We start from the raw sequence: 18,211 nt of genomic DNA, 5'->3' as shown, positions 1-18,211 counted from the left end.
TCAAAAAATGTTTACCAGTCATATAATATATTTATTTACACACACGAATAATAGACATTTGCCATCTTGCTACCGATTAATATAATATGCACAATTTCCTTGTAGCAACAGTCAGATGAATATTGATACACAACCAATGAAACTCTATCATTCTATTTCATTGGGTTTATATGATTATTAATTCAAGTTTTGTGTTATTTATTTCAAATTCCCACGCAGGTATAGGGGCAAGTTTGTATGGGTATAACTTGCATGTGCAACGGTGCATTTACGTTCGCGACATTGAACTTGTCGGCTATATTTCCATATCGAATTTCTATATTACCGAGCAATAATTGCCATCACCCGTTGGTCATTTCGTCATATAAGATTAGGCATACGATCGACACTATAGTACCAATAATTGTGACGTAATCGCACCGATACGATTTCGAATTCTGTAATTTTTTTAACTGAATAGCCCAGGGATGGCGAACCGGTGGCGCGCGAGATGATTTAGCATGGCACGCGTTTGAAGTGAGAAAAAATACCTATAATAATAATAAATGACAGATCGCATTGTATAAAAAATAGCTGCCAATTACTCTTGAAGAATAAGCATTACGTTTAATGTAAATATGTTATTGCATGGGTCGGTCCTTAGACTTTATGCGTCACATATAATATTATAACACTAACCTCATCAGGCGGCGGAGGATGCCGCGAAGCGAATCTCTAATTTTGATCGATTTACGATGGTTGACACCACTGTAGCGAGAGAATGCCTCATCTGATTGGAGCAATTCTCATGTCAATTTGTGCGATAAGAATCAAACTAATTCATACATTAACAAAAAATTTCATCTCTATCCACAAAAATGACTGCACTAAATAAGAAACAAAATCTTGATGAAGCTAGTAGTAGTAATTCTGGCAGATAGTTTCAAAATTGGTGGACCGAAATGTATGGCGTAATTGAAAAAAGTGATAAAGCTATAATACGTGTGCTATGTTCTGTGAGTGGTATCTAGAACATCATCATTTGTTTAATAGAATTTTTAAAACTATTTATTCCCCATTAAAAACTGCTTGGCACGTCCGACAGTGTATAAAATATTTTTTGGGAAATTTTGGCACGCAAAAAGGTTCGCCATCACTGGAATAGCCACCATGCGACATCTCCCAATAAACATGTTCAGCATATGAGTACTTAGTCCATTTTTAGAGCTACACACTTGGTCCAACTGTTTCTTATGTTTTCGTCGTTCTGCAAAATAGTATTTGACTGCGGCGACGGTACACTGATTCGACGAAAATGTCTACCCTTCGAGCTAATTTGTTTAATTCGTGAACAGGAAGAGTGTGAGAAAGGAATCCGAAGCGACTAGTATAAATAGGTGTTATAATTAGTTAATAGAGCTTAAAGCTCCGCTGTTTGGTCTAAGCAGATAATAACTAAATCAATTACTGCTTTTAGGCATGCTCATCCTTTAGAGATCTTCTAATTTTACAATGTTATTAATTAAGCTTGACAATGTGTTTTGGATTTATTTTCATGTCTGTTAATTGGTGATCACCATCAGCATTGTGGGGATGAGGTAGGTCTTGCAATGACACTTAGCAACCTGCACAAACAATGTGAATCATAGCTGGTCACCAAAAAGCTTTCATTGCTACTTTTGGCCACATTCATCCATCACATTGATCTAGTATCCCTCTATCTGTCATTAGAATAGTCGCCGACCTATTCTAGCGTTCGTGTTAACTGTTGCGCTAATTTAGGCAAACAGTTAACGCGATTGTAAGAATAAACACATATTTTAAGGGCACGCACATTTTGTCATATTCTCTTCACAATTAGATAGACGTTGATTCAATGTATAAAAATCGTTTTTGTTTAGTTTCAGTGATATAAGTACATACTATATTATATGTTGTTATACTAATTTACTTGAAATTAAGCTGGCATGTAAAATAAATTATCAACACAATTAAAAATATAATTGCAATGTAATATATTATATATAGTTACATACTAATTCATCCATCAAACTGCACATTTAAGGTTGGCCCACACGCTTCGACAGTTGCAGCAAAAGTTGTATCTTGTAGTGGACGAACGCATACAGTTAAATTCCACCACAAGTTACCGAAGGATATCGCAATTTTGTGACAACTTGCGGTGCGTGTGGGCCGACCCTTACAGTTTTTATTTACATCCAATTAGCTTCAATTTATTCAATATTTTCTTTTTTTTAAAACACTATCTATTGCTGAAGAGATTGTGACACACCTGCCACGTTCGTCGAAAATTAGACTGTACATTAAATAGTAATATAGCTTAATGATTAGGGTTAATATTTTCTTATAAGATTTCTACAAATCTAGTTTATTCATTAGTCTAATTTGTGTTGTAGCCATTCGTGTAGTTAATGTTCCTACATAAGTTAGCCTACCCGCCCCCAATGTATATTTTTTTTTCAAATTATCAAGTGTCTATTTTTAAGGTTTAAATTTTATATCCTTGTATTGGAAAGGATTACTATTAGTATATATGCTATTGATAACTCGTATCTCTAATAGAAGGAAGATGTCAACACCTAATCCATTTAGATTTTGTAGATTTTGTTTTATTATCCATTCCCACATTTCATTGGATTCATAATTGTTATGTTTTTTTGCTATCTTTTCGGCCTAGTTCAATCTGAAGCTAATCAATAACTATTAGTCAAAACCGACCAAAATACATATCAATTAAATCTGTCAAGTCTACGAATGAAACAAGTCATGTAGCAAAGATAAGCGCGCTACCTTCCTTATCGCTGAGTCACGAGATCGAATCTCACTGGCTAAGCAAAAAAATCACATTTTATATCTTTATAGAAACAAACTTTTTTGTCAACTGTACAAATCTTGAGTTGGCGTTGTTGACAAACAAACCAATATTTATAACAATATATATAGCTAACTGGGATTGAGCCTGCTAAGATAACTGCACACTGATAATTCATAATTATTCAGGGTAGCACCGGATATAATTGTTAGCGTAAATTCATATCCGTGTAGAATGTCAGTGACTTATGATTCGGTCCACTAACTTTTTGTATAAATTGCCACAAAAATCCGGTATCCTGCGGTGGAATTTGACTTTCGGCTGCCGCAAGACACTGCCTTTTTGTGACAACCTGCGGTACGTCCGTGTGGGTCGACCCTTGCGAGTAAACCGCGGGGGACTTTTCATTATCATTGTCAAGCAAATGTGTACCTGACATTGACGCTTTTGGATCATTGTTATTGACCTAATGCTTGAAGACCACATGTGCTTTGGTTGTAGGACGACTGCGAACGCATTTTGCATTTAATCGGTTTCGTATCTATTTACTTTTATCATCATGCCCGTATTCGCGATAAAATTGAGTGTTTATCGTAAAATTTATTGAAATTCTGAGGTTAAACGCTCGACCGTGATTCAGTTTGCTGGCGGCCGCGCATGAGACTGCATTTAGACCACTTTCGATCTAAATCAGTGTTTCCCAAACATACAAAATGCTAGTACCCCTTATATTGACATATATAGAGGCGTACTCCATTTCGACGCAACTTATGAGTCATTTTTTCAGCTTTTTTACACATATCAATCGAAAAATTGGCAGCGGTGTGAAATATTTTGTTTTAGATCTTTTGATCTGTCGATTATTATTTTTTTTCTTTCAAATCTAGATGTAAGGGATTTTTCTCTTGTCAATAACCAGTGGTCGCCGAACTGTCGCAAGCTATCGGTAGCTCGCGTACAATATGTGATTGACACAGTTAACCATATTTTTAAGGATCTTCAGCGAACTCTAGTAAAGCGCCAAATTATTTTTGTTCACTTTTCCCATAAACTTGAATCTCCGCATCAAAAATTTCGCCTGCGGCACATTTTTCTGTGATTTTGATTAAAATATTAATAGGTATAAAATGCCTGCCTAATTATAGTCGCACATTTTTGAAGTACCGTAGCACCGACAGGGTTGAACACAACGTCGACATTATTTAAAATAGTATATTATATTTTTCTCTTTAATAGTGTTAACTGTCAATTCATAGTGAAATGACTTATTCCACGTAATTTAACAATGCCGAAGACCAGCTGAAAACTTTACCTACATAATGAATCAGAGATTTTTTAAAATTGTAATATCCCATTTAAAGGAAAAATGCCAATGTTGCATTTATTAAAAAATGTCATGTAAAATCAACAATGGAATAACTGAAATATCCCACTGTTAACAATATTCTTCAAAAAATCTTGCTGTTATCATCTATTATAAACTGCAGAAAAACCCAAATATGTAGGTATATGATTTGATTTGTATGAAAATATCCCACTGTTAACAATATTCTTCAAAAAATCTTACTGTTATCATCTATTATAAACTGCAGAAAAAACCAAATATGTAGGTATATGATTTGATTTGTATGAAACAAACATTAAAGTTAAATTATCTCGCAACTAGTAATTTTGACTTATTCCATTGTTGCTTTGAAGCTGCGATATATAAATATTTATTATTTTAGCAACACTGCGCAAATCACGGATGAGTCATTTTTTTTTTTTTCGAATAACGTCACGATCGCGTACTTACCCCTTCAAAGTTTTCGCGTGCAATCAGGCGTAGCTGCATATACCACGCTTGGGGAAACACAGATCAAAACAATATGACAATGAAAATTCCATTAGAGTGTCAGTTGTATAATACTATATCATTAGAGTTTGTGTGGGTGGATAAATCATTCTTAATCCCATGCGATTTATTTTTATATTTAGATGATAGATCTACATCTCTACATAAACTGTCGTAAATTATAATTACGATCTCTGTTTTGTATACGATATAACATTACAGGTTAGATATCATTTCTGTCTCAGAATTGGTTGCATAAAGTGTGCTGAATTTTATACCAAAAACAAAGACGTCGCGAAAAACTTATATATGAACACTAAATATTTCAAAATGAAGTTGAAAGATGTGAATGAAGTCATTTAACATCACAGATTAATTTGAAGCAAACTTCAGAGATTATTCTTCTTCATTCTTGATTAGATAAAAACCAGGAAACTTGAATTTGTTTGTATTTGTGGGTGGTAAACCATTATTATTTAAATTGACAAATCACGACAACTGTACAAACCTACATAAATAATTCACAAGTATATATCAAGTATTTTAATACAAAGGGGGAATGGAAATTTTAAGTGACATTTCTACGTGATAATGACAAAATGGCCACAGATTTCTTGGAAAAGATTATTAAATTTCAACTCCATTATCACATCCCATCAATAGTAGTTTTTCTCAATTTCACCATTCTCATTCTCATCCTCACTAAGTATTACACTCACATTCGTAATGAGTCCATAGTATTAGCAACTAGTTCTTAGTAATTTCTATCATAGTTAGCGTAACACCTACTTAATAAATCAGTGCAATACTATTAAATTTAGTATACATTTCATGTAAAATAACCCTTCCCACAAATTTATTTTATTTCGATTCACCATAGTTATTGACATTAGGTATTGCACTAACTACCTTGCAAAAATAACTAAATCTTATTTTAAATAACTATTCAACTTGAAAGTAAATATTAAATATTCTTTTTTTATTTTGAAAATTAATTTTGTATTTTGGATATTTACACAATTTCGTTTTAAGTCCCATATTTATAAGTCAGCGGCGAAACGACAAAATATCTATCAAAATCATACAATGCCTTGACATCACCGTGGCTTTGCAATCCATAGTGTTGACCTTTACATTGTTGAATAAGCTCGACAATCGCTTGTCTCCTCATGTTCAATCTGTAAAGTGAAACTTTATAACTAAAGAGAGTCTTTTGCTTGTCAACAGGTGGAAAAGCCGGTGACGGAAGGCCTGTCACATCGCACAAGGGACCAATGGGAAATAGACAGAACGTCGCTCAAGTGCGTGAGAAAGCTGGGGCACGGCCAGTTTGGAGAGGTGTGGGAGGGTCTCTGGAACAACACGACCCTGGTGGCAATCAAAACGCTCAAATCGGGAACTATGGACCCCAAAGACTTCCTGGCGGAGGCGCAGATCATGAAAAAACTACGCCACCCTAAGCTTATCCAGCTGTACGCCGTTTGTACGCTGGAGGAGCCCATCTACATCATCACCGAACTCATGAAGAATGGTTCATTATTGGACTTCTTACAAGGTACTTACCTATTAAATATTTCCTATCAACAATTTATTGAAATGTTAATTAACGCTGATCGTAGTTTTTATAAACCCATATTGTGCGTAAGTTATTATATTTAATATATATTTCACAGTGACAAGGACTCAATACTTAACAACTTTATACCTAATAATTACCTTCATTTGTAAAAAGAAACATTTGACATAACATCAACAAAAAATTTGTTAAACATAACATACCTAATGGAATTGCTGGAAATAGTGAAAAGTTTCATTCATTTATTTTCTCAATTTTCTTGAATGTACTAGACTTGCATACTACTAAGGTATCAATTCCTGGACTGTTTGTTTTTAACCTTATCACTGCCACCTAATTTTTACTAGGTGGACACTTGTAGGCCAGCTATTTTTGGAATAAAATAAATCCCTTAATAAATATGAAATAGGAACAGAATGATAAATATTTGTGAAAACTTACCAAATCAACATGTTTCTCGAGTTTATCGTGAATATTTTCACACTAAAATGATAAATATTCTTTAGAAAGTATACACAAATAGTTAATTCAGAAATTATGACGTTTACTTGAACCCGCGAGTTAACTCGTCCGTGGCCTGACGCGACTTATGTGTTTTGGCGAGTTAACTCGTCCGTGGCACTTATCAGGACATATTTTATCCCTCACAGTTATAATATAATGATAATGTGAGACCATGGTATATTCTGTGCGGATTTGACAGTCAAATACAATTATTATCAATTTGCAGGTAAAGGACGCGGCCTGAAACTGGCTCAGTTAATAGACATGTCTGCGCAGATTGCGGCTGGCATGGCGTACCTCGAATCACAGAACTATATCCACAGAGACTTGGCGGCTAGAAATGTCCTCGTTGCCGACAGCAATATCGTCAAGATTGCAGACTTTGGCCTTGCTAGACTCATCAAGGTATGAATCTCCTCTGTTTAGTGTAATCATTGTATGCGATAGATTGAGAGTGCATCTTAATTTTACATGTTTTTAAAATAAATAATTGTCTATAGTAGTTGAAAGGTAAAGGCAGTGAGTTTGAGTAAATACAGTAAAACCTCGTTAATACAAATTCCACGGGACCGAAAATCGAAAAAAAAATTCGAACTACGAAATATGCTATGTGTAGAGGAAAAATATTAAAATTTTTTTATCATAATTTTCAATGACTGGGTCATGAAATAGTGTACTTTATTACGATTTATTGAATATTTTTGTATGCCAGGACTGAAATCATTTCGAATTAAAGGTATGATTTTATATGAAAATAATGTTCGAGGGACTTTTTTTGCGAAAATTTAGAATTACGGCGAATTTCGAATTATCCGAGTTCTTATTAATGAGGTTTTACTGTACTTATAATTAAGTAATCAGTCTATAATTATTATTTAAAATAGGTACCTTGGTTATGAAATTTAAAAATTTATTTAGATATGTAGGTATATTAAAAATACCATTTTTAAGTGGTATTCTACACATCATATTATCGGTACCTATACCTAAGTGCGGAAGAGTAAAATTTAAAAAAATATGTTTATTACTGCATTCCATTAATCATGACAAGACACGTTGGTTGGTGTATTAAAGTTCGACATATAGTTCTCCAGTTATTGACTTTAAACAAAACCGGCATGTGAACCATACCGCACGCAGAAGAACCGTATTCAAATAATGCAAAAATAAAACACACGTTCTATTATACTGACACAAACGATATTGTTTTAGAATTTCATTATTTTCTGACTAAAGCAGAGATTTCCCTTGTATATTGATATTAAAACTCATAGAAGGTTGGTTTCGTTAAAATAAAATAGGACATCTTTTTCAAATATGTAATATGTTTTGTATTTTCAGGAGGATGAGTATGAGGCGAGAGTGGGCGCCCGTTTCCCAATCAAATGGACGGCTCCGGAAGCCGCCAACTACAGCAAATTCTCTATCAAGTCCGATGTCTGGTCCTTTGGAATCCTCCTCACAGAGCTCGTTACCTACGGTCGAATACCTTACCCAGGTTAGTAACTTACACTTAAAATAGCATCGTTCCCTATTAAAAATGTAGATTGATGGATATTTTTTTTGATTTTACCCACTTGATCAACTTTCTACATCACAAATGAATGATTAAAAACTGTCATTTATTTTTTATATTAATCACACTAACCAAAAGGTAATCATTTTGCTGGCATTGCTATCTAAATTATGTAATATATTTTTTCCCCTTTTTAAAAAGGTGCAAGTGCAAATATGGTTCGATTTCAAAATTGGGCCACATAGAACAGTAGTATGCCATTATGGTTGAATGATAAAATGTCAAAATAATACGTTGTTTTTTTCAATGATAGTTTGGAGCCAGAGCATGGAGCTAATAGGTTAACGCCGTACATCAGTTGAGGCACGGTCTAAAAAGATCGTTGCTAGGCGATGCGCGGATTGCGGGTCGCGGGTGCAAATGACGCCTGTCAAACGAAATATTATTTGTCATATAAATCCAACATACGTCCATTTTATGTTCTGTTTATTGTTCTATTAGTACCAATAATAATATATTCATTGACATGTTTTCTTTTTAAAGTAAATGGGTAACGTTTTTAGTCATCTTTACACGATTTAAGAATTAATTGGCCCGTCGCCATCACGAAGCAAAGTGACGTGTTTCTAGCTCGACGTTCTCTCACTGAATGCGAGCGAGTCCAAAATTTCGTCGCGCCTACAGTTGAAAATTATTTGCCGTTTCACTGATGCGTCACCTTAAGAGCAAGCAACAATTTCTTGTAACAAATAACTAAGGCCTAGTTGGGAGGCGGTCAAGATCCACATTAGATTGTAGAGTCAAATTAAGTACAGTGAGTATTTACTATTGTTTTAATTGTTTGCAGGCATGACGAACGCAGAAGTGCTCCACCAGGTGGACCACGGGTACCGCATGCCGTGCCCCCCGGGCTGCCCGCCCGCCCTCTACGAGATAATGCTGGAGTGCTGGCACAAGGACCCGGTCAAGCGACCCACCTTTGAGACCTTGCAGTGGAAGCTGGAGGACTTCTTCACCATGGAAGGCAGCGAGTACAAGGAGGCGTCCGCCTACTGAGACCAGCCCTCCCTGCCGACTCGCTGCCCCGCCCGCCACCACAGACGCCCCCCGCCGCACTCCCATCACCACCCGGCACAGATGCAAATGCAGTTGCAGCACGCTCAGCCGCAGTCGCAGTACCAAATGCCACTGCAACACCAGATCATGCAGAGCCACAGCATGCACCTGCACCAGCAGCACCTGCACCACGTGCAGCAGCATCACCATCCTGCGCACCACTTGCATCAGCACGTGCAGCAACCGCAGCCGCACCCCACCGGGCAGGCTCAACCGCAGAACCAGGGCCAGCAACCGCAGTTGCAGCCGCCCGCTTACCGCCTCATGGCGTGAGCGTGCATCTGTCGCGGTCTCGCTGCACTTTTCAAGGGCGGTCATCCGTTCAGTGGTCGTGCGATAACTATGTCGTCATCTTATCATTGAAGACGTGATCTGAACCGTCTTCGACTTCTCGCAAAGTGATTCTCATTGTTTCTCCATTCTGGTCGACGCCGCATCGACGGTGGCCTTAAGTTCAGATCGCATTTGACATTCATCCGTTTAAATTATCTCTCATCATCGACTTTTCGGTATCCCACGGTTCCATCTATAAAGGAGACTGACGTTTTCATCATTTGTAGAATATTTTTAAAAAACAAAACAAACAGGCCCATTGAAATACGGTGAAAATTACAAGTGTAACTTATCTCGTCTTCGATTTCGATGAACCGTTAAAAGTGTCATCTTATTGGATGACGCGCTTGTGAATTTTTGATAGTATTAAACCCCGGTTCGTCCGTAGTATTGAGACGTTTTTATATCCACTTTTTCCCATAGTAATAATAATGACATAGTTTTCTTAAAAAAAGCTTCCCTTTACGAATCTTTAATTAATATAAGCGGTTTAAAGGTATCTCGAAAGGGGTCACCGTAAAATTAGTCACTTTACAGTTAACGATAGAATTGACTTTGTGAATGAGGATCGATGGTTATGGAAATGACATAAATATCGCATGCTATTCTGTCAGCGGAGAACACGGACGTAATTTATAATTGATTATCGAAATGAGTATTTTGAACAAAAATTTCAAGTCTTTTGTCAAATGTAATCGTCGCGGGGGTTATTAATTAGCGGGGCAAAAAATAAAGTAAATTCAAGCATCGGCAGGGATTGATCCGTAAAGTTTAGTCTCTCGAAGGCTTTCTATGACGTATTGTTGAATTGTTCGTATTTAAGTAAAAAAAGAAATCTAATCGTCGAGGGCGGATTCCGTTCTCTCGTGTTATTGAATCGGGAACGTGGAAAAATCCGAGCTCGACGTTCTTAAATTAATGTAAAAGAACTGAATTTTGTATATTTATCTGCTGTGAGGGTACGTAGATGTTAATAACATAAGTTCAAAGCCAACATTCTATAATTATTCTTCTGCCAAATTTCAATTTCAAGGTGATACAGGTTATACTCCTATAGCCTTTCTAGTACTTCATATATCTTTAATTTTAATCTCTATAAATAATATATTATCAGTTTTGATTTACAGCTATGTTGTACGCCTGATGGCTAATCTTGTATCCAATAAATTATTGAGTGTTCACTTAATTAGCGTATCTATAAATAAATATTCAATCCACACAGGTTAGATAATCGAGTTTTTATTAGAAATATCACAACACTATATTATTATTACATAATTTATAATGAATTACAAGGTATAAAAAATTACCACAAAATATCTATAATAAATAAAATAATACAAACTATTTATTTACAAATGCATTTTTTTCTATATAATACATTGTTATCAACACAATTGTTTTAAATGCACAGTGTTTATAATATGCAGCTTTTGACGAATTTTTTTATAATTCTTTTTTTTTAAATGAAATTTACTATTATGATTTATTCATTATTTACGCTGCGCGGATTTTTATATTTTTGTATTTTAATCTTATATCTTCCCTTATTGGAAACCGTAAATAAATAAATTCATTATGGTGTATTTTGTTAAATGTAACACGAATAATAATCGGTCAACAATATCAATGTATTAAACGTATTTCTAAATAATGTGCTTTCTACTAAAAAGTGTACATAATAATTATGTTAAAAAGTGTATTCAAAGCAGTGATTAAAGAATACTTCTTAACTCATGGATGTCAGTGTCACAGAATAATAAATAATTTCTTTGTTAATCTTCTTATAACGTAAATTATATTATTTATTCTCACGAGTAACCCTGCGTAAGATGTACGTGTCGAAGCATATTCCAGTTATGTTGCTTAGAACACCTTCGTTTTAATAACTGAATGTTTGTGTAAAACGTTACTGTGAAATATTAAAAAATATAAAAACTGTATTGAATACGAGTTCCTCACCATCACAAAGTAATTTAGGGTGTACAATGTGCACATCACATTATTTATCGATACATCATCATATTGTGTACGCGCGTATTATTGTAGTCTGTTGTTTTCCCGTATCGTAATAGATAAATACACGGCATGTTAATAATTATTATCAAATTCTTTATATTTTTTCCAAATATAATTAGTTAATCAATTTTTTGTATATCTGTGAATAGTGTTGTAATGTTAAGTTTCCTGGCAAAATGCTCCGTCTGCGCAAAAGGTTGAATGAACGTTTCAGCCGTCCGGCGCCAGATTCTAATTTTCACTAAACACTAGCAATAATAATAATTGTCGAGTCATTGAAGAATTTTGAACGGTCTTTTTTTATAGAATGTCCATGAATGGTTTCATTTCATCAAAAATTACATTTTTTTCATTCCTTATGAAATAAGAAGAATAATTATTCCGTATTTCGTAAAAGTAAAACACAATAAACGTAACCGGTTTACAATTAATCGTTATCATCGTAAATATTTGTAAATGTTTAATTTCTCTCTTCTCAATTTCCATAGCACTTGTATATATTTAATAAGCTGAAACATCTAGTATCTGTCTTCTGTCTGTTTATTGATGACGAAATCAAATCAACGTCCACTGTAAAGATGATAATGCATTATAATAATAATTGATATTTTACTTTTGATAAACATTCATGACTGCCGAGTGTAAAATTTGAACAGTATACTACAAATTTCCCCTGAAGAAGGTAGAGGTAATAAAATACAATAGACGTTGAACGATTATTGCAAACTTTATAGTGATCGTAGGGACACGAAGATCCTCTGTACTGTATTATTAATTAATGAATGAATTAATTGTACTTGTAATAAAATATGTTAAATAACTAAAGCGCTTAGACTAAGTTGATTAAGTAGCTGAAATTTTTTGAGCACTTTACTAATAAGGCTATGTGACCCATAGCGCTATGATAGGCTTAAATCTTATTTCGATATTATCCTTTGATAGTAATTATGTATGTATATGTGAAGCGGTTACAATGTTCTGGTGATTCTATACGTGTATCTGGTTTTGCATTATCTCCGATATAGGATTTCAAGTGCATCCCTTAGATTATTTTATATTCATATTACGTTTAAGAAATCAAAATGTATTGTATAATAAAAAAACTTTTTTTTTTTCGAATAAATGAAAGATTTTACTTGAACTTTGTATTTTTTTTACCACACAATCGACACAGAAAATATCTCTTACATCCGATTTTAATCAGGAAACTTTAAACAGGTAGCACAGTGAAGCTAAAAAAAGGTGTCAAATCTGACAATGAAGATAAAAAAAAATTCAATCAGCTGCTAAGAAAATACATTTTGAGGACACCGCAAAAATTCTTTATACACACTACAACAGTGGGTCTATTCTATGCTTATCGACCGCTAAAGTGATAAAGTGAAAAATATTATCAAACTTAGGGTAGGTTTGTATCAAAATATTAGCACTTATTGTAACAATTACACGAAGCCGGTTTTTATTGTTGCAATAAGTGCTATATTTTAACAGCACCTATCTTGCTGCTGTTAAAATATCGCACTTATTGCAACAATAAAAACCGGCTTCGTGTAATTGTTACAATAAGTGCTAATATTTTGATACAAACCTACCCTAAGTTTGATACTATTTATCAATTTAGTGTTCGATAAGTATAGAATAGACCCACAGGGATGGCGAACCTATGGCACGCGAGATGATTTTGCATGGCATACGAATGTTTTATGTTGAAGAGAAAAATTAGATAATTATGTACACAGAGGTCGGCATCGTGCCCAGAATTCACACCTATTTATGAAATGAGAGGTGAAAGAGAGTATTTTAAATAAAATTGTCCTATATGGTATGTCACAATTATACACGTCGGTCCTTTTCTAACACATGTTACAGTATTGCATAAGTCAATGAAGGAATAAGACAAGAGATACATATTATCGATGAAGAAATTTGCAAAGTCGAATGTCAACACATGATGCATAACAGATAAGACGGGGTAAGAACAAAAAGTAATCAAACCACAAAATTTATTTGTGTCTATCAATATAACATATTAAACTCCAAAATTCTTAAAAGTTTAATTTAATTTGTCTGAACAACAATTTATGTCAACAGCACTGGACCCGAGAGTATAGGTGTGGAAACGTAACTTTTTCTGTCAAAAAAGCGAAATTATCTTAATTAAAACATATTCGCAAGTATTTGATATTCAATATACGTACTTGTTGTAGGTACCATAAAACTTATGTAGTTGCACTAAAAGCCGACTGACACAAACATGATCAACTCGAAATTTGACGTAAATGAAAAATATTTGTCAAAATAATTGCTTATAATTAAGGTTTAATATATAATTTTATTAATATTGTAATTGTAATCCAACATTTGGCAGAGATGTGCGGAAGAAGTTTCCCAAGCTGGTCCAACTGGTAAGAAATAACTTCACTTCGATTCGATATCTATTCATCATACAATCAACTCAAAATATATTTTCAAGTGAATTAAATATGTATAGCGAAAAATTAAACAATACATTATACTTGATACTCCTATATTAAAATTTATTACGACCGGTTTTATAATAATCGCTGTGCTTGATCGCACTTTGGTATATAGAAATTGTACACAATCTATTTTTGAATCAAAATCTTTTTCCACCTTGTCTTTTAAGGTGGTGCAATTAATCAACTACAAAAACTGTCAGACGTATGCACGGCAATAGACCATATTTTGCTACCGTCTTTATGTAGAGGTTCACAGATCCCTGTATAGTGAACAACCTTCTACAATACTGACACACTTTGCATTCACCTCAGGAACATCATTGTATGTTTTCTTTAACAAATAATGCACAAGAATTAAGAATGTAGTAATCTTTATTGAAAGCACAACATTGCGGGTGGGTTCATTTCCCACCCATAAGTATTTTGTAAAAATCGTATGTTTCTAAATTATATATTAAATTAATAATATATAAAACAGTAGTTGACTTGTTTACGAAATTTTCAACCTAGTAAAGAACATAGGTAAGTAACAATGCCGCTAATACTTTACGTTTTTATACTTCGTACTCTTCACTTTAGTTAGGTACTAATAAAAATAATGTACGGCAATTAAAAAAGCTGTAGCGGTAGCTCATTGAACATTAAATTTGATAAAACAACTTTACGAGCTCAAATAGTTACGCTAATCTAGAAATTGCCCACAGAATTTTCAGAAAACAGAATCATTCCTTAGATTCAATTAAATTTGTCATTATTCACATTTATAGCATCACGTTAATATGATTGTAATTATTCCGTGTGATTCCTTTATAATGTTTTATTTCTGAGGAACATAATATTATTTAATTATAATAGATAGGTATACTAAAATAATTATTACAAGTATACGAAATACCGTAATTAAACATCATAAAATAGTTACCAAACAAATATGTATTTATTAGTTAGTACATTTTGTTTGTATATCGTTGCCATGCATATTCATTTTTTATGAGTAAGACATAAAATTTAAGGTAGGCTAAGAACAATAGTTGTACAGGCGGACCTCGACTTTCGAACGTTCGACTTTCGCACAATTCGCTATTTCGCACAATTTTAAAAAATCGTTTTTTTTAAACATCGCGCTGTGGGGTAAAGATATCCCCCTCTCGCTCGCTCACAAGCAAGTGCATTTCTTGTATCACTTGCATCCTGCTCGCATCCGTCACGTTGCTTGTGAGCTAGCTGGGATAGGTTTAGTCTTGCGCGAAGGAGCGCATGCAGACTTGTTGTGTTGTGCGTTTTGCTAATTTTATTCATTTGAAATATTTCACCCTAAAGATTTATAAACAAGAGTGAGAAACGGAAAAACTGCAGTGTTGATACGAGCAAAAAGAAATCAAGGACTTATAAACTTCACACGATCGAGACAAAGATGGAAATTATTAGACATTCTGATAGCGGTGAATTTTTTGTTTCATCGGACGTTCGTATGATACAAACAGATCTACGATATGTTCAATTTTGAAAAATAAAAATAAAATTTAGGAATACGTTTAAAATTGTGGAAATATATCTTTATAGATTGTTTCCAAAAGACACGGCATAGTTATGGATGAAATGGAAAAATCTTTGTCATCATGGATCGATGACCAACATCAAAATGATGTCCCTCTGAGTATTTCAATTATTCAAGTGAAGGCTCTTTGTTTGCACAAAGATTGGAAGGCTAGATTAAAAGAATATTCTAACACGATTTTTCAAGCAAGTAACGGTTGGTTTATATTAAATTCACTGGAGGATCGGCTGATGCGGATAAAGATGCTGCAAAAGAATTTATTTGCTCTATATTAGGGGTATAGTCGCACATTCTTATCTAAGGAAGAATCAGTCGCCCCTGGGCATAAACCTTTTAAAAACCGATTGACATTGCTTCTTGGTAGAAACTTAGCTGGTGATTTAAAATTGATGCCAATGTTAATTATTTATCAAGCAGAAAATCCCAGAGCATTCAAAGGGAAAGATAAAGAATTGCTTCCAGTTATTTGGAAATCAAATAAAAAAGCCTGGGTTTACTCCGTTAATATTTAAAGATTGGTTCACTTTACATTTCGTGCCAGCGGTTAAGCAATATTGTAAAGTTAATAATTTACCATTTTAAATATTTTATTTCAAATAAGAAAAAAAAGTGTTGCAAACAGTTAATTCTTGATAACTTTTTAATGGAAACACCCGCGAACCCCACTTAAACATGTCTTTTAAACGCCTCTTAAACATCTTATATTTACTTGATAAATAAATATTTTAAAATACACACAATTTAATTTTTTTTTACTTCCCTCTACTTTCGAACATTCAACATTCGCACACCTTTTCAGGAACCAATTATGTGCGAAAGTCGAGGTCCTCCTGTATTGTGTATTGAAATAGGCTAAATAGGGTAACCCCCCAGTGCAAAAATATATTGTTTGTGAGCAGTTATGTTAACAGTTAATTTCAGTTTATTTATACCGCATGTTGCATAATCGGTATGCACTAATCCAGTGTTTCCCAACGTGGGGCGTACGCCCCACCGGGGGGCAATTTGAATGTTTTGAGGGCCAATGTGCAAATCATTAAATATTTGTTACATTTTTTGTTAAGAAATGCATTTTCGAAAATATTTTCGAAAATATTTTTTTTATATTGCAACCATGACTTTTCGAGAAAATTACTGTTGCCATTCCCATCATGATATTTAGTTGAATTCGGCGCTTTAGCGCTGTAAATGATATGTTACTGAAAAAAATCGTTTTGTTCACAAACTGTGGAGATTTAAGATTAAAATTGACCAAATTAGTCCTCACATAAAAACTCTTTGTAGCTCACATCAAGCATTGGGATCGCACTATTTTTTTTCCGAGTTGTACATCTACTATAATATTTATTATACATAGGTAGGTACTTACTTACGAAAGTAAAATTGAAAATATATTTATTGCCTATGTGCATTTTTTTTATTTTAAGCAATTCATTTTTTTCAGAATTTATTAGTTAACTATGAAATTTTGATAGGGGGAGCATGGAGATTTTTGAAGCGTTGAAGTGGGGCATGGCACAAATAAGTTTGGGAAACACTTCACTAATCACATACAATCTTTCCATGCCTACCTGGCTCACAACAAATCATTTGACTGTCCGTGCTTGAATTTAAGTAAAATAAGTAGCCAAAAATGTAAAGCAGGTCCGAATTCGTGAATATAGAGTCTTGGAAAAAATCGTATTTCTACATTGAACGCGAAAACAATATAATATGTTTAAAATGTACATTAACAATTCTTTTAGGGAGTGCGTTGAGATATACAGGGTTCCGGCGGCTAGCTCAGGTGTCCATCGAACCCCGGATTCACAAAAAAGAACGATATATTTATGTTTGTTAGGTTAAATAAAACACTAAGTCTTTCTTGTGCGGGTCTTAGCGTTATATATTTTAATATTTAGTTGGACAACGTTATTTTGTAGTCTTTTACATATTTTGTTTTTACAATCAGTTTTGCAGGTCCGTACACGGTTTACAAAGGACGCTTACTAACTTTCTTTTTTTTTCTTTTTAAATTTCCCGTACCCACGCCGACTAGTAAAAAGGACTCGTGATTGGCCAAATCTGATCGCATGATCTTTGATTCGGCGAATCACGAGCCTGACCCTGGCGCCGGCGCGCGAGGATTTCACTGTTGCGCAATGCGCGGCAAAATTTATTATATTTGAATACTTATATTTAGTCTTAAAATTATCTCTTTCATCCATCATCATTTACACTTTTTAAATTAAATTAAATTTATCTTAATTACACCTCCGCCCAATATGTGATTTTCACACACCGGACGAAGGCCTTTACTTATGAATAAAAAATACTTACGTGGTTGAGCAAGGAATCAGATTAGATGTTTTATGAAGCCGTTTCTAGAGGTCAGGGTTACGTTTCGACTTATAGCTACTAAATGATTATTTTACACCGGGAGAAGCCCGCCTCTAACAGGGGTGTATCAGCGTCCTAATAAAA

General features: G+C 34.1%; 1 protein-coding gene across 2 annotated transcripts in view; it reads left to right on the top strand.

The window, feature by feature from the left end:
• The window catches only part of Src42A (Tyrosine-protein kinase Src42A), a 167,318-nt gene extending 156,803 nt beyond the window's left edge, over nucleotides 1–10,515 (top strand). Inside the window, exons 4-7 of one of the 2 annotated variants that reach the window (XM_085943766.1) lie at nucleotides 5,874–6,201; nucleotides 6,953–7,131; nucleotides 8,068–8,224; nucleotides 9,090–10,515. In XM_085943766.1, the coding sequence (XP_085799892.1) occupies nucleotides 5,874–6,201; nucleotides 6,953–7,131; nucleotides 8,068–8,224; nucleotides 9,090–9,298 (873 nt within the window). In that variant the 3' untranslated portion in view covers nucleotides 9,299–10,515. The remainder of the gene's footprint in view (nucleotides 1–5,873; nucleotides 6,202–6,952; nucleotides 7,132–8,067; nucleotides 8,225–9,089) is intronic. The other variant, XM_085943765.1, reaches the window with a different exon arrangement.
• Nucleotides 10,516–18,211: the final 7,696 nt, after the last annotated feature.

The sequence above is a fragment of the Rhyacophila brunnea genome, unplaced genomic scaffold, assembly GCF_057557595.1.
Source record: "Rhyacophila brunnea isolate RB1 unplaced genomic scaffold, BYU_Rbru_1.0 scaffold_16, whole genome shotgun sequence".
Classification (NCBI taxonomy): domain Eukaryota; kingdom Metazoa; phylum Arthropoda; class Insecta; order Trichoptera; family Rhyacophilidae; genus Rhyacophila; species Rhyacophila brunnea.
The sequence above is the reverse complement of the archived record's forward strand: the minus strand, read 5'-3'. Positions and strand labels throughout refer to the sequence as shown.